Source organism: Ascaphus truei, unplaced genomic scaffold (genome assembly GCF_040206685.1).
Source record: "Ascaphus truei isolate aAscTru1 unplaced genomic scaffold, aAscTru1.hap1 HAP1_SCAFFOLD_302, whole genome shotgun sequence".
In the NCBI taxonomy this organism is placed as follows: domain Eukaryota; kingdom Metazoa; phylum Chordata; class Amphibia; order Anura; family Ascaphidae; genus Ascaphus; species Ascaphus truei.
In genome coordinates this window covers 322892-348497 of record NW_027455984.1, presented here as the reverse complement: position 1 = coordinate 348497, position 25606 = coordinate 322892, and the positions used below count along the sequence as shown (strand labels likewise).

The following is a 25606-nucleotide window of genomic DNA, read 5'->3' as shown; positions in this document are numbered from 1 at the left end:
AAAAATAAATTCTTTCCAGACTCCAAGAATTGGCAATCGGATTAATCCCTGGATCAACATCCTTCCCATGTATACTTATTTGGTATATCCCTGTATACCTTTCCTTTCTAAAAAGCAGGCAAGGGTCTAAGGTAGGCAAGACAAGGCTTCCAGCAGGAGGCTTGGCAAGGAGTACCTTGCACAGGCAAGGAGGAGAGTGGAATGGAAGCTTTATAAAGGTACAAGGCAAGTGAGAACAATCGGCTCAGGAAGAGGCTGATTTCCTGCCCCGCGGCTAAGTTGGTAGAGGCAGAGAAAGTCAGAAGGGATCCATGTTGGAGATCATCATATTAGGGAGTGGTAGGTCTCCAGCACGTATGGTGACAGAGCGTTGACTCTTTGTAGGGAGTGAAAGGTTTCCAGCAGCACATATGATGTCATGGTGTAGTGTCCCTGTTGGGAGTTTGTTGGTCCCTATCACGTATGGTGCTGGGGTGCAGTGTCTCTGTAGGGAGTGTGCAGGTCTCCAGCACATATGATGTCAGGGTGTAGTCTCTCTGTAGGGAGTGTGCAGGTCTCCAGCACGCATGATGTCAGGGTGCAGTGTCTCTGTAGGGAGTGTGCAGGTCTCCAGCACATATGATGTCAGGGTGTATTCTCTCTGTGGAGAGTGGCAAGCCTCCAGCACGCATGATGTCAGGGTGTATTCTCTCTGTAGAGAGTGGCAGGTCTCCAGCTCGCATGATGTCAGGGTGTATTCTCTCTGTGGAGTGGATGGTCTCCAGCTCGCATGATGTCAGGGTGTATTCTCTCTGTAGGGAGTGTGCAGGTCTCCAGCACGCATGATGTCAGGGTGTGTTCTCTCTGTAGAGTGGATGGTCTCCAGCACGCATGATGTCAGGGTGCAGTGTCTCTGTAGGGAGTGTGCAGGTCTCCAGCACATATGATGTCAGGGTGTATTCTCTCTGTGGAGAGTGGATGGTCTCCAGCACGCATGATGTCAGGGTGTATTCTCTCTGTAGAGAGTGGATGGTCTCCAGCTCGCATGATATCAGGGTGTATTCTCTCTGTGGAGTGGATGGTCTCCAGCTCGCATGATGTCAGGGTGTATTCTCTCTGTAGGGAGTGTGCAGGTCTCCAGCATGCATGATGTCAGGGTGTAGTCTCTCTGTAGAGTGGATGGTCTCCAGCACGCATGATGTCAGGGTGTAGTCTCTCTGTAGAGTGGATGGTCTCCAGCACGCATGATGTCAGGGTGTAGTCTCTCTGTAGAGTGGATGGTCTCCAGCACGCATGATGTCAGGGTGTAGTCTCTCTGTAGAGTGGATGGTCTACAGCACGCATGATGTCAGGGTGTAGTCTCTCTGTAGAGTGGATGGTCTCCAGCACGCATGATGTCAGGGTGTAGTCTCTCTGTAGAGTGGATGGTCTCCAGCACGCATGATGTCAGGGTGTAGTCTCTCTGTAGAGTGGATGGTCTCCAGCACGCATGATGTCAGGGTGTAGTCTCTCTGTAGAGTGGATGGTCTCCAGCACGCATGATGTCAGGGTGTAGTCTCTCTGTAGAGTGGATGGTCTCCAGCACGCATGATATCAGGGTGTATTCTCTCTGTAGAGAGTGGCAGGTCTCCAGCACGCATGATGTCAGGGTGTAGTCTCTCTGTAGAGTGGATGGTCTCCAGCACGCATGATGTCAGGGGGTATTCTCTCTTTAGGGAGTGTGCAGGTCTCCAGCACGCATGATGTCAGGGTGTGTTCTCTCTTTAGAGTGGATGGTCTCCAGCACGCATGATGTCAGGGTGTAGTCTCTTTGTAGGGTGGATGGTCTACAGCACGCATGATGTCAGGGTGTAGTCTCTCTGTAGAGTGGATGGTCTCCAGCACGCATGATGTCAGGGTGTAGTCTCTCTGTAGAGTGGATGGTCTCCAGCACGCATGATGTCAGGGTGTAGTCTCTCTGTAGAGTGGATGGTCTCCAGCACGCATGATGTCAGGGTGTAGTCTCTCTATAGAGTGGATGGTCTCCAGCACGCATGATGTCAGGGTGTAGTCTCTCTGTATAGTGGATGGTCTCCAGCACGCATGATGTCAGGGTGTAGTCTCTCTGTAGGGTGGATGGTCTCCAGCACGCATGATGTCAGGGTGTGTTCTCTCTGTAGAGTGGATGGTCTCCAGCATGCATGATGTCAGGGTGTTGTCTCTCTGTAGAGAGTGAAAATTAGGTGACAACTACGCTCCAGCGCTAGATAATTTGTATCACTATTTGTGACAATCCAATGAAGTGGGTCCCAGGATGAAGAAAAATCTTTATTACTTAGTTTCCATATAACAAATGGAGGTGAGCACCCTCCTACGCGTTTCGTGTACACCCGTACACTTTATCAAGGAGTCCCCACTTCATTGGATTGTGCGCTATCTCTGTAGAGAGTGGCAAGTCTGAAGCTCGCATGGTGTCAGGGTGTAGTCTCTCTATAGAGTGGATGGTCTCCAGCACGCATGATGTCAGGGTGTATTCTCTCTATAGAGTGGATGGTCTCCAGCACGCATGATGTCAGGGTGTAGTCTCTCTGTAGAGAGTGGCAAGTCTCCAGCACGCATGATGTCAGGGTGTAGTCTCTCTGTAGAGAGTGGCAAGTCTCCAGCACGCATGATGTCAGGGTGTAGTGTCTCTGTAGAGAGTGGCAAGTCTCCAGCATGCATGATGTCAGGGTGTAGTCTCTCTGTAGAGTGGATGGTCTCCAGCACGCATGATGTCAGGGTGTAGTTTCTCTGTAGAGTGGATGGTCTCCAGCTCGCATGATGTCAGGGTGTAGTCTCTCTGTAGGGTGGATGGTCTCCAGCACGCATGATGTCAGGGTGTGTTCTCTCTGTAGAGTGGATGGTCTCCAGCACGCATGATGTCAGGGTGTTGTCTCTCTGTAGAGAGTGGCAAGTCTCCAGCACGCATGATGTCAGGGTGTAGTCTCTCTGTAGAGAGTGGCAAGTCTCCAGCACGCATGATGTCAGGGTGTAGTGTCTCTGTAGAGAGTGGCAAGTCTCCAGCATGCATGATGTCAGGGTGTAGTCTCTCTGTAGAGTGGATGGTCTCCAGCACGCATGATGTCAGGGTGTAGTTTCTCTGTAGAGTGGATGGTCTCCAGCTCGCATGATGTCAGGGTGTAGTCTCTCTGTAGGGTGGATGGTCTCCAGCACGCATGATGTCAGGGTGTGTTCTCTCTGTAGAGTGGATGGTCTCCAGCACGCATGATGTCAGGGTGTTGTCTCTCTGTAGAGAGTGAAAATTAGGTGACAACTACGCTCCAGCGCTAGATAATTTGTATCACTATTTGTGACAATCCAATGAAGTGGGTCCCAGGATGAAGAAAAATCTTTATTACTTAGTTTCCATATAACAAATGGAGGTGAGCACCCTCCTACGTGTTTCGTGTACACCCGTACACTTTATCAAGGAGTCCCCACTTCATTGGATTGTGCGCTATCTCTGTGGAGAGTGGCAAGTCTGAAGCTCGCATGATGTCAGGGTGTAGTCTCTCTATAGAGTGGATGGTCTCCAGCACGCATGATGTCAGGGTGTATTCTCTCTATAGAGTGGATGGTCTCCAGCACGCATGATGTCAGGGTGTAGTCTCTCTGTAGAGAGTGGCAAGTCTCCAGCATGCATGATGTCAGGGTGTAGTCTCTCTGTAGAGAGTGGCAAGTCTCCAGCACGCATGATGTCAGGGTGTAGTCTCTCTGTAGAGAGTGGCAAGTCTCCAGCACGCATGATGTCAGGGTGTAGTCTCTCTGTAGAGAGTGGCAAGTCTCCAGCACGCATGATGTCAGGGTGTAGTCTCTCTGTAGAGTGGATGGTCACCAGCTCGCATAATGTCAGGGTGTAGTTTCTCTGTAGAGTGGATGGTCTCCAGCTCGCATGATGTCAGGGTGTAGTCTCTCTGTAGAGTGGATGGTCTCCAGCACGCATGATGTCAGGGTGTAGTTTCTCTGTTGAGTGGATGGTCTCCAGCTCGCATGATGTCAGGGTGTAGTCTCTCTATAGAGTGGATGGTCTCCAGCTCGCATGATGTCAGGGTGTAGTCTCTCTGTAGAGAGTGGCAAGTCTCCAGCACGCATGATGACAGGGTGTATTCTCTCTATAGAGTGGATGGTCTCCAGCTCGCATGATGTCAGGGTGTAGGCTCTCGTTGGAGAGTGGTAGGTCTCAAGCTTCTTTGAGCGCTTGATTTCATTTTTCCAGATCATCACATATTGTTCCATCATCACACTAGCGATTGTGTTTATTTGGTATTATGACAAGTTATTGATCTGTATACGATTTTGTTCTGGGAGTGAGAGCTTGTCTGATGGCACAGTGTTCAGTAAGGAGCTCCTGGATTCTTGTAGCCCTGATTGGCACTATCTGTTTCATTAAAAAAAAAAAAAAAAACCTCTCATGTGGTCTCTCTCTGTCTCCCTGTTTTTTTAGGCTGGGAAGTTTAACATCATCCCAACTCTCATCAATATTGTGGCAGCTTTTACCTCTGTGGGAGTGGTGAGTCAGGCTGTTTCTCCCCTGTTCCTGCCACTGTCTCACTCCTGCTCCTGTATGACTGTTGCTCCCCAGCAGCTGTCAGACTGTCTCTCTCCTGCAACGCTGTCTCTCCTCTGCTCCTGCATGACTGTCTCTCCCCTGCTCCCATCAGATTGTCTCTCTCCTGCAAGGCTGTCTCTCCTCTGCTCGTGTCAGGCTGTCAACCTCCAGCTCCCATCAGGCTGTCTCTCTCCTACAAGGCTGTCTCTCCTCTGCTCGTGTCAGGCCTCGTTCAGGGTGCCAGCTGCAGGAGTTGGAGGGAGGGCGGGAGGGCGGCAGTGCGGCAGTTTGCTGGGCGATCTGTGTTTATCCCCCAGCAGACTTTTCAGCGTTGAGGAGGGGGCGGAGAGGGGGCGGGGTTACACACGGCAGGTTAAGTATCGAGGTTGCAGTCATGAAATCATTCTGAAGAATGATTTCATTGGCTGCCTTGGTCCCTGTGACGCTGCTGCAGCTTCAAAAAACGAAATTTTCGTTTATTGAAACTGTAGTCAGCTTCAACTCCTGGCTTCGGAGACAGGGCAGCTGCTACCATGACAACCAGTATTCAAATTGAATACTTTGTTTCTCACGGCAGCACGCCCTCCCTCCGAAGCCTGCACCCTGAACGAGGCCTCAGGCTGTCAACCTCCAGCTCCCATCAGGCTGTCTCTCTCCTACAAGGCTTTATTTCTCCTGTTCCTGTATGACTGTCTCTCCCCTGCTCCCATCAGGCTGTCTCTCTCCTGCTCCCGTCAGGCTGTCTCTCTCCTGCTCCCGTCAGGCTGTCTCTCTCCTGCTCCCGTCAGGCTGTCTCTCTCCTGCTCCCGTCAGGCTGTCTCTCTCCTGCTCCCGTCAGGCTGTCTCTCTCCTGCTCCCGTCAGGCTGTCTCTCTCCTGCTCCCGTCAGGCTGTCTCTCTCCTGCTCCCGTCAGACTGTCTCTCTCCTGCTCCCGTCAGGCTGTCTCTCTCCTGCTCCCGTCAGGCTGTCTCTCTCCTGCTCCCGTCAGGCTGTCTCTCTCCTGGTCCCGTCAGGCTGTCTCTCTCCTGCTCCCGTCAGGCTGTCTCTCTCCTGCTCCCGTCAGGCTGTCTCTCTCCTGCTCCCGTCAGGCTGTCTCTCTCCTGCTCCCATCAGGCTGTCTCTCTCCTGCTCCCGTCAGGCTGTCTCTCTCTTGCTCCCGTAACCTCCTAACCCAACTCTAATGGAGTTCAGATTGACTATATAAATTGGCAGTGCTCAGGCTGGGTGTGGATGCCCGGTAAGTGCAGGCTGGGAGTGGATGCCGGGTAAGTGCAGGCTGGGAGTGGATGCTGGGTAAGTGCAGGCTGGGTGTGGATGCTGGGTAAGTGCAGGCTGGGTGTGGATGCCGGGTAAGTGCAGGCTGGGTGTGGATGCCGGGTAAGTGCAGGCTGGGTGTGGATGCCGGGTAAGTGCAGGCTGGGCGTGGATGCCGGGTAAGTGCAGGCTGGGCGTGGATGCCGGGTAAGTGCAGGCTGGGTGTGGATGCCGGGTAAGTGCAGGCTGGGAGTGGATGCTGGGTAAGTGCAGGCTGGGAGTGGATGCTGGGTAAGTGCAGGCTGGGAGTGGATGCCGGGTAAGTGCAGGCTGGGCGTGGATGCTGGGTAAGTGCAGGCTGGGAGTGGATGCCAGGTAAGTGCAGGCTGGGCGTGGATGCCGGGTAAGTGCAGGCTGGGCGTGGATGCCGGGTAAGTGCAGGCTGGGAGTGGATGCCGGGTAAGTGCAGGCTGGGCGTGGATTCCGGGTAAGTGCAGGCTGGGTGTGGATGCCGGGTAAGTGCAGGCTGGGCGTGGATGCCCGGTAAGTGCAGGCTGGGTGTGGATGCTGGGTAAGTGCAGGCTGGGTGTGGATGCCGGGTAAGTGCAGGCTGGGAGTGGATGCTGGGTAAGTGCAGGCTGGGCGTGGATGCCGGGTAAGTGCAGACTGGGCGTTGATGCCGGGTAAGTGCAGGCTGGGCGTGGATGCCGGGTAAGTGCAGGCTGGGTGTGGATGCTGGGTAAGTGCAGGCTGGGCGTGGATGCTGGGTAAGTGCAGGCTGGGTGTGGATGCCGGGTAAGTGCAGGCTGGGCGTGGATGCCGGGTAAGTGCAGGCTGGGCGTGGATGCCGGGTAAGTGCAGGCTGGGTGTGGATGCCGGGTAAGTGCAGGCTGGGCGTGGATGCTGGGTAAGTGCAGGCTGGGCGTGGATGCCGGGTAAGTGCAGGCTGGGCGTGGATGCCGGGTAAGTGCAGACTGGGCGTTGATGCCGGGTAAGTGCAGGCTGGGAGTGGATGCCGGGTAAGTGCAGGCTGGGCGTGGATGCCGGGTAAGTGCAGGCTGGGCGTGGATGCCGGGTAAGTGCAGGCTGGGCGTGGATGCCGGGTAAGTGCAGGCTGGGAGTGGATGCCGGGTAAGTGCAGGCTGGGAGTGGATGCCGGGTAAGTGCAGGCTGGGCGTGGATTCCGGGTAAGTGCAGGCTGGGCGTGGATGCCGGGTAAGTGCAGGCTGGGCGTGGATGCTGGGTAAGTGCAGGCTGGGCGTGGATGCCGGGTAAGTGCAGGCTGGGGGTGGATGCTGGGTAAGTGCAGGCTGGGTGTGGATGCCGGGTAAGTGCAGGCTGGGAGTGGATGCCGGGTAAGTGCAGGCTGGGCGTGGATGCCGGGTAAGTGCAGGCTGGGTGTGGATGCTGGGTAAGTGCAGGCTGGGAGTGGATGCCGGGTAAGTGCAGGCTGGGTGTGGATGCCGGGTAAGTGCAGGCTGGGCGTGGATGCCGGGTAAGTGCAGGCTGGGCGTGGATGCCGGGTAAGTGCAGGCTGGGCGTGGATGCCGGGTAAGTGCAGGCTGGGTGTGGATGCCGGGTAAGTGCAGGCTGGGTAAGTGCAGGCTGGGCGTGGATGCCGGGTAAGTGCAGGCTGGGTGTGGATGCTGGGTAAGTGCAGGCTGGGCGTGGATGCCGGGTAAGTGCAGGCTGGGTGTGGATGCCGGGTAAGTGCAGGCTGGGTGTGGATGCTGGGTAAGTGCAGGCTGGGCGTGGATGCCGGGTAAGTGCAGGCTGGGTGTGGATGCCGGGTAAGTGCAGGCTGGGTGTGGATGCCGGGTAAGTGCAGGCTGGGTGTGGATGCCGGGTAAGTGCAGGCTGGGTGTGGATGCCGGGTAAGTGCAGGCTGGGCGTGGATGCCGGGTAAGTGCAGGCTGGGTGTGGATGCTGGGTAAGTGCAGGCTGGGCGTGGATGCCGGGTAAGTGCAGGCTGGGTGTGGATGCCGGGTAAGTGCAGGCTGGGAGTGGATGCCGGGTAAGTGCAGGCTGGGCGTGGATGCTGGGTAAGTGCAGGATGGGCGTGGATGCCGGGTAAGTGCAGGCTGGGTGTGGATGCCCGGTAAGTGCAGGCTGGGCGTGGATGCTGGGTAAGTGCAGGCTGGGAGTGGATGCCGGGTAAGTGCAGGCTGGGTGTGGATGCTGGGTAAGTGCAGGCTGGGAGTGGATGCTGGGTAAGTGCAGGCTGGGAGTGGATGCCGGGTAAGTGCAGGCTGGGCGTGGATGCTGGGTAAGTGCAGGCTGGGCGTGGATGCTGGGTAAGTGCAGGCTGGGAGTGGATGCCGGGTAAGTGCAGGCTGGGTGTGGATGCTGGGTAAGTGCAGGCTGGGAGTGGATGCCGGGTAAGTGCAGGCTGGGTGTGGATGCCGGGTAAGTGCAGGCTGGGTGTGGATGCCGGGTAAGTGCAGGCTGGGCGTGGATGCCGGGTAAGTGCAGGCTGGGTGTGGATGCCGGGTAAGTGCAGGCTGGGTGTGGATGCCGGGTAAGTGCAGGCTGGGCGTGGATGCCGGGTAAGTGCAGGCTGGGCGTGGATGCCGGGTAAGTGCAGGCTGGGCGTGGATGCCGGGTAAGTGCAGGCTGGGCGTGGATGCCGGGTAAGTGCAGGCTGGGCGTGGATGCCGGGTAAGTGCAGGCTGGGCGTGGATGCCGGGTAAGTGCAGGCTGGGTGTGGATGCTGGGTAAGTGCAGGCTGGGTGTGGATGCCGGGTAAGTGCAGGCTGGGTGTGGATGCTGGGTAAGTGCAGGCTGGGCGTGGATGCCGGGTAAGTGCAGGCTGGGCGTGGATGCCGGGTAAGTGCAGGCTGGGTGTGGATGCCGGGTAAGTGCAGGCTGGGCGTGGATGCCGGGTAAGTGCAGGCTGGGTGTGGATGCCGGGTAAGTGCAGGCTGGGCGTGGATGCCGGGTAAGTGCAGGCTGGGCGTGGATGCCGGGTAAGTGCAGGCTGGGTGTGGATGCCGGGTAAGTGCAGGCTGGGAGTGGATGCCGGGTAAGTGCAGGCTGGGCGGGGATGCTGGGTAAGTGCAGGCTGGGCGTGGATGCCGGGTAAGTGCAGGCTGGGTGTGGATGCCCGGTAAGTGCAGGCTGGGAGTGGATGCTGGGTAAGTGCAGGCTGGGTGTGGATGCCGGGTAAGTGCAGGCTGGGTGTGGATGCCGGGTAAGTGCAGGCTGGGTGTGGATGCTGGGTAAGTGCAGGCTGGGCGTGGATGCCGGGTAAGAGCAGGCTGGGAGTGGATGCCGGGTAAGTGCAGGCTTGGCGTGGATGCCGGGTAAGTGCAGGATGGGCGTGGATGCCGGGTAAGTGCAGGCTGGGAGTGGATGCCGGGTAAGTGCAGGCTGGGAGTGGATGCCGGGTAAGTGCAGGCTGGGCGTGGATGCCGGGTAAGTGCAGGATGGGCGTGGATGCCGGGTAAGTGCAGGCTGGGAGTGGATGCCGGGTAAGTGCAGGCTGGGTGTGGATGCCGGGTAAGTGCAGGCTGGGCGTGGATGCTGGGTAAGTGCAGGCTGGGCGTGGATGCCGGGTAAGTGCAGGCTGGGCGTGGATGCCGGGTAAGTGCAGGATGGGCGTGGATGCCGGGTAAGTGCAGGCTGGGCGTGGATGCCGGGTAAGTGCAGGCTGGGCGTGGATGCCGGGTAAGTGCAGGCTGGGCGTGGATGCCGGGTAAGTGCAGGCTGGGAGTGGATGCTGGGTAAGTGCAGGCTGGGCGTGGATGCCGGGTAAGTGCAGGCTGGGCGTGGATGCTGGGTAAGTGCAGGCTGGGTGTGGATGCCGGGTAAGTGCAGGCTGGGTGTGGATGCCGGGTAAGTGCAGGCTGGGCGTGGATGCCGGGGAAGTGCAGGCTGGGTGTGGATGCCGGGTAAGTGCAGGCTGGGCGTGGATGCCGGGTAAGTGCAGGCTGGGCGTGGATGCCGGGTAAGTGCAGGCTGGGAGTGGATGCCGGGTAAGTGCAGGCTGGGTGTGGATGCCGGGTAAGTGCAGGCTGGGTGTGGATGCCGGGTAAGTGCAGGCTGGGCGTGGATGCGGGTAAGTGCAGGCTGGGCGTGGATGCCGGGTAAGTGCAGGCTGGGCGTGGATGCCGGGTAAGTGCAGGCTGGGCGTGGATGCCGGGTAAGTGCAGGCTGGGCGTGGATGCCGGGTAAGTGCAGGCTGGGAGTGGATGCTGGGTAAGTGCAGGCTGGGTGTGGATGCCGGGTAAGTGCAGGATGGGCGTGGATGCCGGGTAAGTGCAGGCTGGGTGTGGATGCTGGGTAAGTGCAGGCTGGGAGTGGATGCTGGGTAAGTGCAGGCTGGGAGTGGATGCCGGGTAAGTGCAGGCTGGGAGTGGATGCTGGGTAAGTGCAGGCTTGGTGTGGATGCCGGGTAAGTGCAGGCTGGGCGTGGATGCCGGGTAAGTGCAGGCTGGGCGTGGATGCTGGGTAAGTGCAGGCTGGGTGTGGATGCCGGGTAAGTGCAGGCTGGGCGTGGATGCCGGGTAAGTGCAGGCTGGGCGTGGATGCCGGGTAAGTGCAGGCTGGGCGTGGATGCCGGGTAAGTGCAGGCTGGGAGTGGATGCCGGGTAAGTGCAGGCTGGGTGTGGATGCCGGGTAAGTGCAGGCTGGGCGTGGATGCCGGGTAAGTGCAGGCTGGGCGTGGATGCCGGGTAAGTGCAGGCTGGGTGTGGATGCCGGGTAAGTGCAGGCTGGGAGTGGATGCCTGGTAAGTGCAGGCTGGGTGTGGATGCCGGGTAAGTGCAGGCTGGGTGTGGATGCCGGGTAAGTGCAGGCTGGGTGTGGATGCTGGGTAAGTGCAGGCTGGGTGTGGATGCTGGGTAAGTGCAGGCTGGGCGTGGATGCCGGGTAAGTGCAGGCTGGGCGTGGATGCTGGGTAAGTGCAGGCTGGGCGTGGATGCCGGGTAAGTGCAGGCTGGGCGTGGATGCCGGGTAAGTGCAGGCTGGGTGTGGATGCTGGGTAAGTGCAGGCTGGGCGTGGATGCCGGGTAAGTGCAGGCTGGGTGTGGATGCCGGGTAAGTGCAGGCTGGGTGTGGATACCGGGTAAGTGCAGGCTGGGTGTGGATGCTGGGTAAGTGCAGGCTGGGCGTGGATGCCGGATAAGTGCAGGCTGGGTGTGGATGCCGGGTAAGTGCAGGCTGGGCGTGGATGCCGGATAAGTGCAGGCTGGGTGTGGATGCTGGGTAAGTGCAGGCTGGGCGTGGATGCCGGGTAAGTGCAGGCTGGGCGTGGATGCCGGGTAAGTGCAGGCTGGGTGTGGATGCCGGGTAAGTGCAGGCTGGGCGTGGATGCCGGGTAAGTGCAGGCTGGGAGTGGATGCCGGGTAAGTGCAGGCTGGGCGTGGATGCCGGGTAAGTGCAGGTTGGGCGTGGATGCCGTGTAAGTGCAGGCTGGGCGGGGATGCCGGGTAAGTGCACGCTGGGTGTGGATGCCGGGTAAGTGCAGGCTGGGCGTGGATGCCGGGTAAGTGCAGGCTGGGCGTGGATGCTGGGTAAGTGCAGGCTGGGTGTGGATGCCGGGTAAGTGCAGGCTGGGCGTGGATGCTGGGTAAGTGCAGGCTGGGTGTGGATGCCGGATAAGTGCAGGCTGGGAGTGGATGCCGGGTAAGTGCAGGCTGGGAGTGGATGCCGGGTAAGTGCAGGCTGGGTGTGGATGCCGGGTAAGTGCAGGCTGGGCGTGGATGCTGGGTAAGTGCACTCTGGGCGTGGATGCCGGGTAAGTGCAGGCTGGGAGTGGATGCCGGGTAAGTGCAGGCTGGGTGTGGATGCGGGTAAGTGCAGGCTGGGCGTGGATGCCGGGTAAGTGCAGGCTGGGCGTGGATGCTGGGTAAGTGCAGGCTGGGCGTGGATGCCGGGTAAGTGCAGGCTGGGAGTGGATGCTGGGTAAGTGCAGGCTGGGTGTGGATGCCGGGTAAGTGCAGGCTGGGAGTGGATGCCGGGTAAGTGCAGGCTGGGCGTGGATGCCGGGTAAGTGCAGGCTGGGTGTGGATGCCGGGTAAGTGCAGGCTGGGTGTGGATGCCGGGTAAGTGCAGGCTGGGCGTGGATGCCGGGTAAGTGCAGGCTGGGTGTGGATGCCGGGTAAGTGCAGGCTGGGTGTGGATGCCGGGTAAGTGCAGGCTGGGCGTGGATGCCGGTAAGTGCAGGCTGGGCGTGGATGCCGGGTAAGTGCAGGCTGGGTGTGGATGCTGGGTAAGTGCAGGCTGGGCGTGGATGCCGGGTAAGTGCAGGCTGGGCGTGGATGCCGGGTAAGTGCAGGCTGGGCGTGGATGCTGGGTAAGTGCAGGCTGGGCGTGGATGCCGGGTAAGTGCAGGCTGGGCGTGGATGCTGGGTAAGTGCAGGCTGGGTGTGGATGCCGGGTAAGTGCAGGCTGGGTGTGGATGCCGGGTAAGTGCAGGCTGGGTGTGGATGCCGGGTAAGTGCAGGCTGGGCGTGGATGCCGGTAAGTGCAGGCTGGGTGTGGATGCTGGGTAAGTGCAGGCTGGGCGTGGATGCCGGGTAAGTGCAGGCTGGGTGTGGATGCTGGGTAAGTGCAGGCTGGGCGTGGATGCTGGGTAAGTGCAGGCTGGGCGTGGATGCTGGGTAAGTGCAGGCTGGGCGTGGATGCCTAGTAAGTGCAGGCTGGGCGTGGATGCCGGGTAAGTGCAGGCTGGGCGTGGATGCCGGGTAAGTGCAGGCTGGGTGTGGATGCCGGGTAAGTGCAGGCTGGGCGTGGATGCTGGGTAAGTGCAGGCTGGGTGTGGATGCTGGGTAAGTGCAGGCTGGGCGTGGATGCCGGGTAAGTGCAGGCTGGGCGTGGATGCCGGGTAAGTGCAGGCTGGGTGTGGATGCCGGGTAAGTGCAGGCTGGGCGTGGATGCCGGGTAAGTGCAGGCTGGGCGTGGATGCCGGGTAAGTGCAGGCTGGGTGTGGATGCCGGGTAAGTGCAGGCTGGGCGTGGATGCCGGGTAAGTGCAGGCTGGGAGTGGATGCTGGGTAAGTGCAGGCTGGGTGTGGATGCCGGGTAAGTGCAGGCTGGGAGTGGATGCCGGGTAAGTGCAGGCTGGGCGTGGATGCCGGGTAAGTGCAGGCTGGGAGTGGATGTTGGGTAAGTGCAGGCTGGGCGTGGATGCCGGGTAAGTGCAGGCTGGGCGTGGATGCCGGGTAAGTGCAGGCTGGGTGTGGATGCCGGGTAAGTGCAGGCTGGGTGTGGATGCCGGGTAAGTGCAGGCTGGGAGTGGATGCCGGGTAAGTGCAGGCTGGGAGTGGATGCTGGGTAAGTGCAGGCTGGGCGTGGATGCTGGGTAAGTGCAGGCTGGGCGTGGATGCTGGGTAAGTGCAGGCTGGGCGTGGATGCCGGGTAAGTGCAGGCTGGGTGTGGATGCCGGGTAAGTGCAGGCTGGGTGTGGATGCCGGGTAAGTGCAGGCTGGGAGTGGATGCCGGGTAAGTGCAGGCTGGGAGTGGATGCCGGGTAAGTGCAGGCTGGGCGTGGATGCCGGGTAAGTGCAGGCTGGGTGTGGATGCTGGGTAAGTGCAGGCTGGGCGTGGATGCCGGGTAAGTGCAGGCTGGGAGTGGATGCTGGGTAAGTGCAGGCTGGGCGTGGATGCTGGGTAAGTGCAGGCTGGGCGTGGATGCTGGGTAAGTGCAGGCTGGGCGTGGATGCCGGTTAAGTGCAGGCTGGGAGTGGATGCCGGGTAAGTGCAGGCTGGGCGTGGATGCCGGGTAAGTGCAGGCTGGGTGTGGATGCCGGGTAAGTGCAGGCTGGGCGTGGATGCCGGGGAAGTGCAGGCTGGGCGTGGATGCCGGGTAAGTGCAGGCTGGGCGTGGATGCCGGGTAAGTGCAGGCTGGGCGTGGATGCCGGGTAAGTGCATGCTGGGAGTGGATGCCGGGTAAGTGAAGGCTGGGTGTGGATGCCGGGTAAGTGCAGGCTGGGTGTGGATGCCGGGTAAGTGAAGGCTGGGTGTGGATGCCGGGTAAGTGCAGGCTGGGCGTGGATGCCGGGTAAGTGCAGGCTGGGTGTGGATGCCGGGTAAGTGCAGGCTGGGCGTGGATGCCGGGTAAGTGCAGGCTGGGCGGGGATGCCGGGTAAGTGCAGGCTGGGCGTGGATGCCGGGTAAGTGCAGGCTGGGCGTGGATGCCGGGTAAGTGCAGGCTGGGCGTGGATGCCGGGTAAGTGCAGGCTGGGAGTGGATGTTGGGTAAGTGCAGGCTGGGCGTGGATGCCGGGTAAGTGCAGGCTGGGCGTGGATGCCGGGTAAGTGCAGGCTGGGTGTGGATGCCGGGTAAGTGCAGGCTGGGAGTGGATGCTGGGAAAGTGCAGGCTGGGAGTGGATGCTGGGTAAGTGCAGGCTGGGCGTGGATGCCGGGTAAGTGCAGGCTGGGCGTGGATGCCGGGTAAGTACAGGCTGGGAGTGGATGCCGGGTAAGTGCAGGCTGGGCGTGGATGCCGGGTAAGTGCAGGCTGGGCGTGGATGCCGGGTAAGTGCAGGCTGGGCGTGGATGCCGGGTAAGTGCAGGCTGGGCGTGGATGCCGGGTAAGTGCAGGCTGGGCGTGGATGCCGGGTAAGTGCAGGCTGGGTGTGGATGCCGGGTAAGTGCAGGCTGGGTGTGGATGCCGGGTAAGTGCAGGCTGGGCGTGGATGCCGGGTAAGTGCAGGCTGGGCGTGGATGCTGGGTAAGTGCAGGCTGGGCGTGGATGCTGGGTAAGTGCAGGCTGGGCGTGGATGCTGGGTAAGTGCAGGCTGGGTGTGGATGCCGGGTAAGTGCAGGCTGGGAGTGGATGCTGGGTAAGTGCAGGCTGGGAGTGGATGCCGGGTAAGTACAGGCTGGGAGTGGATGCCGGGTAAGTGCAGGCTGGGTGTGGATGCTGGGTAAGTGCAGGCTGGGTGTGGATGCCGGGTAAGTGCAGGCTGGGTGTGGATGCCGGGTAAGTGCAGGCTGGGCGTGGATGCCGGGTAAGTGCAGGCTGGGCGTGGATGCCGGGTAAGTGCAGGCTGGGTGTGGATGCTGGGTAAGTGCAGGCTGGGCGTGGATGCCGGGTAAGTGCAGGCTGGGCGTGGATGCCGGGTAAGTGCAGGCTGGGAGTGGATGCCGGGTAAGTGCAGGCTGGGTGTGGATGCCGGGTAAGTGCAGGCTGGGCGTGGATGCCGGGTAAGTGCAGGCTGGGCGTGGATGCCGGGGAAGTGCAGGCTGGGCGTGGATGCTGGGTAAGTGCAGGCTGGGCGTGGATGCCGGGTAAGTGCAGGCTGGGCGTGGATGCCCGGTAAGTGCAGGCTGGGCGTGGATGCCGGGTAAGTGCAGGCTGGGAGTGGATGCCGGATAAGTGCAGGCTGGGTGTGGATGCCGGGTAAGTGCAGGCTGGGCGTGGATGCTGGGTAAGTGCAGGCTGGGTGTGGATGCTGGGTAAGTGCAGGCTGGGTGTGGATGCCGGGTAAGTGCAGGCTGGGTGTGGATGCTGGGTAAGTGCAGGCTGGGTGTGGATGCCGGGTAAGTGCAGGCTGGGAGTGGATGCCGGGTAAGTGCAGGCTGGGAGTGGATGCTGGGTAAGTGCAGGCTGGGCGTGGATGCCGGGTAAGTGCAGGCTGGGAGTGGATGCTGGGTAAGTGCAGGCTGGGAGTGGATGCCGGGTAAGTGCAGGCTGGGCGTGGATGCTGGGTAAGTGCAGGCTGGGCGTGGATGCTGGGTAAGTGCAGGCTGGGCGTGGATGCCGGGTAAGTGCAGGCTGGGAGTGGATGCTGGGTAAGTGCAGGCTGGGAGTGGATGCCGGGTAAGTGCAGGCTGGGCGTGGATGCTGGGTAAGTGCAGGCTGGGCGTGGATGCCGGGTAAGTGCAGGCTGGGCGTGGATGCCGGGTAAGTGCAGGCTGGGCGTGGATGCCGGGTAAGTGCAGGCTGGGCGTGGATGCCGGGTAAGTGCAGGCTGGGTGTGGATGCCGGGTAAGTGCAGGCTGGGCGTGGATGCCGGGTAAGTGCAGGCTGGGCGTGGATGACGGGTAAGTGCAGGCTGGGCGTGGATGCCGGGTAAGTGTAGGCTGGGTGTGGATGCCGGGTAAGTGCAGGCTGGGCGTGGATGCCGGGTAAGTGCAGGCTGGGTGTGGATGCTGGGTAAGTGCAGGCTGGGTGTGGATGCCGGGTAAGTGCAGGCTGGGAGTGGATGCTGGGTAAGTGCAGGCTGGGTGTGGATGCTGGATAAGTGCAGGCTGGGTGTGGATGCTGGGTAAGTGCAGGCTGGGTGTGGATGCCGGGTAAGTGCAGGCTGGGCGTGGATGCTGGGTAAGTGCAGGCTGGGCGTGGATGCCGGGTAAGTGCAGGCTGGGCGTGGATGCCCGGTAAGTGCAGGCTGGGAGTGGATGCCGGGTAAGTGCAGGCTGGGTGTGGATGCCGGGTAAGTGCAGGCTGGGCGTGGATGCCGGGTAAGTGCAGGCTGGGAGTGGATGCCGGGTAAGTGCAGGCTGGGTGTGGATGCCGGGTAAGTGCAGGCTGGGCGTGGATGCCGGGTAAGTGCAGGCTGGGTGTGGATGCCGGGTAAGTGCAGGCTGGGCGTGGATGCCCGGTAAGTGCAGGCTGGGCGTGGATGCTGGGTAAGTGCAGGCTGGGTGTGGATGCTGGGTAAGTGCAGGCTGGGCGTGGATGCCGGGTAAGTGCAGGCTGGGCGTGGATGCCGGGTAAGTGCAGGCTGGGCGTGGATGCCCGGTAAGTGCAGGCTGGGCGTGGATGCCCGGTAAGTGCAGGCTGGGCGTGGATGCCGGGTAAGTGCAGGCTGGGCGAGGATGCCGGGTAAGTGCAGGCTGGGAGTGGATGCCGGGTAAGTGCAGACTGGGCGTGGATGCCGGGTAAGTGCAGGCTGAGAGTGGATGCTGGGTAAGTGCAGGCTGGGCGTGGATGCTGGGTAAGTGCAGGCTGGGTGTGGATGCCGGGTAAGTGCAGGCTGGGTGTGGATGCCGGGTAAGTGCAGGCTGGGAGTGGATGCCGGGTAAGTGCAGGCTGGGAGTGGATGCTGGGTAAGTGCAGGCTGGGCGTGGATGCCGGGGAAGTGCAGGCTGGGTGTGGATGCCGGGTAAGTGCAGGCTGGGTGTGGATGCCGGAAAGTGCAGGCTGGGAGTGGATGCCCGGTAAGTGCAGGCTGGGCGTGGATGCCCGGTAAGTGCAGGCTGGGCGTGGATGCCGGGTAAGTGCAGGCTGGGTGTGGATGCTGGGTAAGTGCAGGCTGGGCGTGGATGCCGGGTAAGTGCAGGCTGGGAGTGGATGCTGGGTAAGTGCAGGCTGGGCGTGGATGCCGGGTAAGTGCAGGCTGGGCGTGGATGCTGGGTAAGTGCAGGCTGGGTGTGGATGCCGGGTAAGTGCAGGCTGGGCGTGGATGCTGGGTAAGTGCAGGCTGGGTGTGGATGCCGGGTAAGTGCAGGCTGGGCGTGGATGCCGGGTAAGTGCAGGCTGGGTGTGGATGCCGGGTAAGTGCAGGCTGGGAGTGGATGCCGGGTAAGTGCAGGCTGGGAGTGGATGCCGGGTAAGTGCAGGCTGGGCGTGGATGCCGGGTAAGTGCAGGCTGGGCGTGGATGCCGGGTAAGTGCAGGCTGGGCGTGGATGCCGGGTAAGTGCAGGCTGGGTGTGGATGCCGGGTAAGTGCAGGCTGGGCGTGGATGCCGGGGAAGTGCAGGCTGGGCGTGGATGCCGGGTAAGTGCAGGCTGGGCGTGGATGCCGGGTAAGTGCAGGCTGGGCGTGGATGCCGGGTAAGTGCATGCTGGGAGTGGATGCCGGATAAGTGCAGGCTGGGTGTGGATGCCGGGTAAGTGAAGGCTGGGTGTGGATGCCGGGTAAGTGCAGGCTGGGCGTGGATGCCGGGTAAGTGCAGGCTGGGCGTGGATGCTGGGTAAGTGCAGGCTGGGAGTGGATGCCGGGTAAGTGCAGGCTGGGCGTGGATGCCGGGTAAGTGCAGGCTGGGCGTGGATGCCGGGTAAGTGCAGGCTGGGCGTGGATGCCGGGTAAGTGCAGGCTGGGCGTGGATGCCGGGTAAGTGCAGGCTGGGTGTGGATGCCGGGTAAGTGCAGGCTGGGCGTGGATGCTGGGTAAGTGCAGGCTGGGTGTGGATGCCGGGTAAGTGCAGGCTGGGTGTGGATGCCGGGTAAGTGCAGGCTGGGTGTGGATGCCGGGTAAGTGTAGGCTGGGCGTGGATGCCGGGTAAGTGCAGGCTGGGAGTGGATGCCGGGTAAGTGCAGGCTGGGAGTGGATGCTGGGTAAGTGCAGGCTGGGTGTGGATGCCGGGTAAGTGCAGGCTGGGTGTGGATGCCGGGTAAGTGCAGGCTGGGTGTGGATGCTGGGTAAGTGCAGGCTTGGAGTGGATGCTGGGAAAGTGCAGGCTGGGAGTGGATGCTGGGTAAGTGCAGGCTGGGCGTGGATGCCGGGTAAGTGCAGGCTGGGAGTGGATGCTGGGTAAGTGCAGGCTGGGAGTGGATGCCGGTAAGTGCAGGCTGGGCGTGGATGCTGGGTAAGTGCAGGCTGGGAGTGGATGCCGGGTAAGTACAGGCTGGGAGTGGATGCCGGGTAAGTGCAGGCTGGGTGTGGATGCTGGGTAAGTGCAGGCTGGGTGTGGATGCCGGGTAAGTGCAGGCTGGGCGTGGATGCCGGGTAAGTGCAGGCTGGGTGTGGATGCCGGGTAAGTGCAGGCTGGGCGTGGATGCCGGGTAAGTGCAGGCTGGGTGTGGATGCTGGGTAAGTGCAGGCTGGGCGTGGATGCCGGGTAAGTGCAGGCTGGGAGTGGATGCCGGGTAAGTGCAGGCTGGGCGTGGATGCTGGGTAAGTGCAGGCTGGGCGTGGATGCCGGGTAAGTGCAGGCTGGGAGTGGATGCCGGGTAAGTGCAGGCTGGGCGTGGATGCCGGGTAAGTGCAGGCTGGGTGTGGATGCCGGGTAAGTGCAGGCTGGGCGTGGATGCTGGGTAAGTGCAGGCTGGGCGTGGATGCCGGGAAAGTGCAGGCTGGGCGTGGATGCTGGGTAAGTGCAGGCTGGGTGTGGATGCCGGGTAAGTGCAGGCTGGGCGTGGATGCCGGGTAAGTGCAGGCTGGGCGTGGATGCCGGGTAAGTGCAGGCTGGGAGTGGATGCCGGATAAGTGCAGGCTGGGTGTGGATGCCGGGTAAGTGCAGGCTGGGCGTGGATGCTGGGTAAGTGCAGGCTGGGAGTGGATGCCGGGTAAGTGCAGGCTGGGCGTGGATGCCGGGTAAGTGCAGGCTGGGCGTGGATGCCGGGTAAGTGCAGGCTGGGAGTGGATGCCGGATAAGTGCAGGCTGGGTGTGGATGCCGGGTAAGTGCAGGCTGGGCGTGGATGCTGGGTAAGTGCAGGCTGGGAGTGGATGCCGGGTAAGTGCAGGCTGGGCGTGGATGCCGGGTAAGTGCAGGCTGGGCGTGGATGCCGGGTAAGTGCAGGCTGGGAGTGGATGCCGGGTAAGTGCAGGCTGGGCGTGGATGCCGGGTAAGTGCAGGCTTGGCGTGGATGCCGGGTAAGTGCAGGCTGGGCGTGGATGCTGGGTAAGTGCAGGCTGGGCGTGGATGCCGGGTAAGTGCAGGCTGGGCGTGGATGCCGGGTAAGTGCAGGCTGGGTGTGGATGCCGGGTAAGTGCAGGCTGGGCGTGGATGCTGGGTAAGTGCAGGCTGGGCGTGGATGCTGGGTAAGTGCAGGCTGGGCGTGGATGCCGGGTAAGTGCAGGCTGGGTGTGGATGCCGGGTAAGTGCAGGCTGGGCGTGGATGCCGGGTAAGTGCAGGCTGGGCGTGGATGCCGGGTAAGTGTAGGCTGGGCGTGGATGCCGGGTAAGTGTAGGCTGGGTGTGGATGCCGGGTAAGTGCAGGCTGGGCGTGGATGCTGGGTAAGTGCAGGCTGGGTGTGGATGCCGGGTAAGTGCAGGCTGGGAGTGGATGCTGGGTAAGTGCAGGCTGGGCGTGGATGCTGGGTAAGTGCAGGCTGGGCGTGGATGCTGGGTAAGTGCAGGCTGGGCGTGGATGCCGGGTAAGTGCAGGCTGGGTGTGGATGCTGGGTAAGTGCAGGCTGGGCGTGGATGCTGGGTAAGTGCAGGCTGGGCGTGGATGCTGGGTAAGTGCAGGCTGGGCGTGGATGCCGGGTAAGTGCAGGCTGGGTGTGGATGCCGGGTAAGTGCAGGCTGGGCGTGGATGCTGGGTAAGTGCAGGCTGGGCGTGGATGCCGGGTAAGTGCAGGCTGGGCGTGGATGCTGGGTAAGTGCAGGCTGGGCGTGGATGCTGGGTAAGTGCAGGCTGGGTGTGGATGCCGGGTAAGTGCAGGCTGGGCGTGGATGCCGGGTAAGTGCAGGCTGGGCGTGGATGACGGGTAAGTGCAGGCTGGGCGTGGATGCCGGGTAAGTGTAGGCTGGGTGTGGATGCCGGGTAAGTGCAGGCTGGGCGTGGATGCCGGGTAAGTGCAGGCTGGGTGTGGATGCCGGGTAAGTGCAGGCTGGGAGTGGATGTTGGGTAAGTGCAGGCTGGGCGTGGATGCCGGGTAAGTGCAGGCTGGGAGTGGATGCCGGGTAAGTGCAGGCTGGGAGTGGATGTTGGGTAAGTGCAGGCTGGGCGTGGATGCCGGGTAAGTGCAGGCTGGGCGTGGATGCCGGGTAAGTGCAGGCTGGGCGTGGATGCCGGGTAAGTGCAGGCTGGGAGTGGATGCCGGGTAAGTGCAGGCTGGGAGTGGATGTTGGGTAAGTGCAGGCTGGGCGTGGATGCTGGGTAAGTGCAGGCTGGGAGTGGATGCCGGGTAAGTGCAGGCTGGGAGTGGATGTTGGGTAAGTGCAGGCTGGGCGTGGATGCCGGGTAAGTGCAGGCTGGGCGTGGATGCCGGGTAAGTGCAGGCTGGGAGTGGATGCCGGGTAAGTGCAGGCTGGGAGTGGATGTTGGGTAAGTGCAGGCTGGGCGTGGATGCTGGGTAAGTGCAGGCTGGGCGTGGATGCCGGGTAAGTGCAGGCTGGGAGTGGATGTTGGGTAAGTGCAGGCTGGGCGTGGATGCCGGGTAAGTGCAGGCTGGGCGTGGATGCCGGGTAAGTGCAGGCTGGGTGTGGATGCTGGGTAAGTGCAGGCTGGGTGTGGATGCCGGGTAAGTGCAGGCTGGGAGTGGATGCCGGGTAAGTGCAGGCTGGGTGTGGATGCTGGATAAGTGCAGGCTGGGAGTGGATGCTGGGTAAGTGCAGGCTGGGTGTGGATGCTGGGTAAGTGCAGGCTGGGTGTGGATGCCGGGTAAGTGCAGGCTGGGCGTGGATGCTGGGTAAGTGCAGGCTGGGCGTGGATGCCGGGTAAGTGCAGGCTGGGCGTGGATGCCCGGTAAGTGCAGGCTGGGAGTGGATGCCGGGTAAGTGCAGGCTGGGTGTGGATGCCGGGTAAGTGCAGGCTGGGCGTGGATGCCGGGTAAGTGCAGGCTGGGAGTGGATGACGGGTAAGTGCAGGCTGGGTGTGGATGCCGGGTAAGTGCAGGCTGGGCGTGGATGCCGGGTAAGTGCAGGCTGGGCGTGGATGCCGGGTAAGTGCAGGCTGGGCGTGGATGCCCGGTAAGTGCAGGCTGGGCGTGGATGCCCGGTAAGTGCAGGCTGGGCGTGGATGCCGGGTAAGTGCAGGCTGGGCGTGGATGCCGGGTAAGTGCAGGCTGGGCGTGGATGCCGGGTAAGTGCAGGCTGGGTGTGGATGCCGGGTAAGTGCAGGCTGGGTGTGGATGCCGGGTAAGTGCAGGCTGGGTGTGGATGCCGGGTAAGTGCAGGCTGGGAGTGGATGCCGGGTAAGTGCAGGCTGGGTGTGGATGCTGGGTAAGTGCAGGCTGGGCGTGGATGCCCGGTAAGTGCAGGCTGGGCGTGGATGCCCGGTAAGTGCAGGGTGGGTGTGGATGCCCGGTAAGTGCAGGGTTGGCGTGGATGCCAGGTAAGTGCAGGCTGGGCGTGGATGCCGGGTAAGTGCAGGCTGGGCGTGGATGCCCGGTAAGTGCCTCCCTCCCTTTCCCTCCCACCCTCCCTCCCTTTCCCTCCCACCCTCCCTCCCTTTCCTCCCCACCCTTTCCTCCCACCCTCCCTCCTATTACCACCCTCCCTCCCATTCCCACCCACCCTCCCTCCCATTCCCACCCACCCTCCCTCCCTTTCCCACCCACCCTCCCTCCCTTTCCCACCCACCCTCCCTCCCTTTCCCACCCATCCTCCCTCCCTCCTTTTCCCCACCCACCCTTCCCTCCCTCCCTTTCCACCCCACCCTCCTCTCCCTCCCCTTCCCACCCACCCTCCCTCCCTTTCCCACCCTCCCTCCCTTTCTCACCCTCCCTCCTCCCTTTCCCACCCACCCTCCCACCCTTTTACCACCCACCCTCCCTCCCACCCTTTCCCACCCACCCTCCCCTCCATTTCCCACCCACCCTCCCTCCATTTCCACCCACCCTCCCTCCCTTTCCACCACCCACCCTCCCTCCCTCCCTCCTTTTCGCACCCACCCTCCTCCCTTTCCCACCCCCATCCCTCCCTTTCCCACCCACCATCCTTCCCTTTCCATCCACCCACCCTCCCAACCCTAACCCTAACCCTCCACTTTTCCCCTCCCTCCCTTTCCCACCCTCCCTCCCTCCCTTTCCACCCACCCTCCCACCCTCCCTCCCTTTCCCACCACCCTCCCTCCCTTTCCCACCCACCCTCCCTCCCTTTCTCACCCTCCCTCCCGCCCTTTCCCACCCACCCTCCCACCCTTTACCACCCACCCTCCCACCCTTTACCACCCACTCCTCCCTCCCACCCTTTCCCACCACCCTCCCTCCATTTCCCACCCTCCCTCCATTCCCACCCACCCTCCCTCCCTCCTTTCCACCCACCCACCCTCCCTCCCTCCTTTTAGCACCCACCCTCCCTCCCTTTCCCACCCACCATCCTCCCTTTCCCACCCACCATCCTTCCCTTTCCCATCCACCCACCCTCCCAACCCTAACCCTAACCTCCCTCTTTCCCCTCCTCCCTTTCCCACCCTCCCTCCCACCCTCTTCCCACCCACCCTCCCTCCCTCCATTTCCCCCCACCCTCCCTCCCTTTCCCACCCACCATCCTCCCTTTCCCACCCACCATCCTTCCCTTTCCCATCCACCCACCCACCCTCTCTCCCTTTCCCAATCCCTTAAACACCCACCCACCCACCCTCCCTTTCCCACCCACCCACCCTCCCTTTCCCACCCACACTCCCTCCCTTTCCCACCCACCCTCCCTTTCCCACCCTCCCTCTATTAACCCTCCCTCCTTCCCTTTCCCACCCACCCTCACTTTCCCACCCACCCACCCACCCTCCCTTTCCCACTCACCCACCCTCCCTCCCTTTCCCAAACCCTTTCCCACCCACCCACCCACCCTCCCTCCCTTTCCCACCCACCCTCTCTCCATTTCCCACCCTCCCTCCCTTTCCCACCCACCCTCCCTCCCTTTCCCACCTACCCTCCCTCCCTTTCCCACCCACCCTCCCTCCCTTTCCCACCCACCCTCCCACCCTTTACCACCCACCCTCCCTCCCACCCTTAAAACACCCACCCTCCCTCCCTTTCCCACCCACCCTCCCTGCCTCCATTTCCCACCCACCCTCCCTCCCTTCCCACCCACCCTCCCTTTCCCACCCACCCACCCTCCCTTTCCCACCCACCCTCCCTCCCTTTCCACCCACCCACCCTCCCTCCCTCCTTTTTCGCACCCACCCTCCCTCCCTTTCCACCCACCCTCCCTCCCTTTCCCACCCACCCTCCCTCCCTTTCCCACCCACCATCCCTCCCTTTCCCACCATCCTTCCCTTTCCCACCCACCCACCCAACCCTAACCCTAACCCTAACCCTCCCTCTTTTTACCTCCCTCCCTTTCCCACCCTCCCTCCCACCCTTTCCACCCACCCTCCCTCCATTTCTCAGCCACCCTCCTCCTTTCCCGCCCACCCTCCCTCCCTTTCCCGCCCACCCTCCCTCCTTTCCCACCCACCCTCCCTCCCTTTATCACCCACCCACCCTCCCTCCCTTTCACACCCACCATCCCTCCCTTTCCCACCCACCATCCTCCCTTTCCCATCCACCCACCCACCCTCCCTCCCTTTCCCAATCCCTTTAACACCCACCCACCCTCCCTTTCCCACCCACCCTCCCTTTCCCACCCACAATCCCACCCTTTCCCACCCACCCTCCTTTCCCACCCTCCCTCCCTCCATTAACCCTCCCTCCTTCCCTTTCCCACCCACCCTCCTTTCCCACCCACCCACCCTCCCGTTCCCACTCACCCACCCTCCCTTTCCCACTCACCCACCCTCCCTCCCTTTCTCACCCACCCTCCCTCCCTCCCCTTTCCCACTCTCTCTCTCTCTCATCCGTCTCTCTCTCTCAATCCGTCTCTCTTTCTCAATCCCTCTCTCTCTCTCAATCCTCTCTCTCAATCCCTCTCTCTCTCTCAATCCCTCTCTCTCACCATCCCTCTCTCTCACCATCCCTCCCTCTCTCACTCTCTCCCACCCTCTCCCTCCCTCTCTTACCCTCAATCCCTCTCTCTCAATCCCTCTCTCTCTCAATCCCTCTCCCAACCTCTATCTCCCTTCTACCCTCTCCCTCCCTCTCTCTCCTTCCCTCTCCCACCCTCACACCCTCACTCACCCTCTCTCACCATTTCTCATCCTCTCTCTCTCAAGGGCACTGTGCTGTGTGATATAATTTTATTGAATTTCCTGAAAGGGGCCGATCAATATAAAGCAAAGAAGTTTGAGGAGGTAAAGAATGCCCCCCCCCCTACTCTACTCCTCACTCCTCCTGCCACTCCACACCTCACTCCCCTTGCCCCCTACATTGTCACTCTCCCTTTCTGCCCCCAACTCCTCACTCCCCCTGCCCCATCTCATCACTCCCCATGTCTGCCCCCACATCACTCCTCCCTTCCCCTTTCCCCCACTGCTCACTCACACTGCTATACCACCACACTCCCTGCCTACCACCACTTGTCTCTCCCCACTACTCCCCCTCCCCCAACCTTCTCACTCCATCTGCCCACCCTCACACACCTGTCCAATCTGCACTACTCCCACCTCCCCAATACTTACTCCTTCTTTCCCCCCACTCCTCACTACCCCTGTCCCTCTCCCACCTCACTCCCGCTGCACCCACCCCCTATTGTTTTTGCTCCAGGTATCAGGCACCTCTCCCCCTCCGAGCAGCGAGATGTATAAAAGTGACCAAACACTGACAGGACGTGGAGATGAGAAGCGATCAACTGACTCCGGAGCCTTCTCTATAGGGCTCTGACACCCAACCTCAACTGACTCCGGAGACTTCTCTATAGGGCTCTGACACCCACCCTCAACTGACTCCGGAGACTTCTCTATAGGGCTCTGACACCCACCCTCAACAGACTCCGGGTCCTTCTCAATAGGGTTCTGACACCTACCCTCAATGGACTCCGGGTCTTTCTCTATAGGGCTCTGACACCCCCCCTCAATGAACTGTGGAGCCTTCTCTATAGGATTCTGTCACCCAACCCAATGGACTCTGGGTGCTTCTCTATAGGGCTCTGACACCCCCCCCCCCACCCTCCCTTCATCGGTCTCCGGGGCCTTCTCTATAGGGCTCTGACAACCCCCCCCCCCCCCACCCTCCCTTCAACGGACTCCGGGGCCTTCTCTATAGGGCTTTGACACCACCCCTCAATAGACTCTGGATCCTTCTCTATAGGGCTCTGACACCCCCTCAATGGACTCCAGGTCCTTTATAAAGCTCTGACACCCCCCCCTCAATGGACTCCAGGTTCTTCTCTATAGGGCTGACACCCCCTCAACGGACTCCGGGTGA

At 61.3% G+C, this 25606-nt stretch overlaps 1 protein-coding gene across 1 annotated transcript in view; it reads left to right on the top strand.

Annotated features, from left to right (window-relative positions):
* The window catches only part of P2RX3 (purinergic receptor P2X 3), a gene marked incomplete at its 5' end in the record, with an annotated part of 120340 nt that extends 95008 nt beyond the window's left edge, over window positions 1-25332 (top strand). The window contains 3 exons of the mRNA XM_075583218.1: window positions 4442-4507; window positions 24457-24534; window positions 24947-25332. Coding sequence (XP_075439333.1) covers window positions 4442-4507; window positions 24457-24534; window positions 24947-25063 — 261 coding nt within the window. The remainder of the gene's footprint in view (window positions 1-4441; window positions 4508-24456; window positions 24535-24946) is intronic.
* Window positions 25333-25606: the final 274 nt, after the last annotated feature.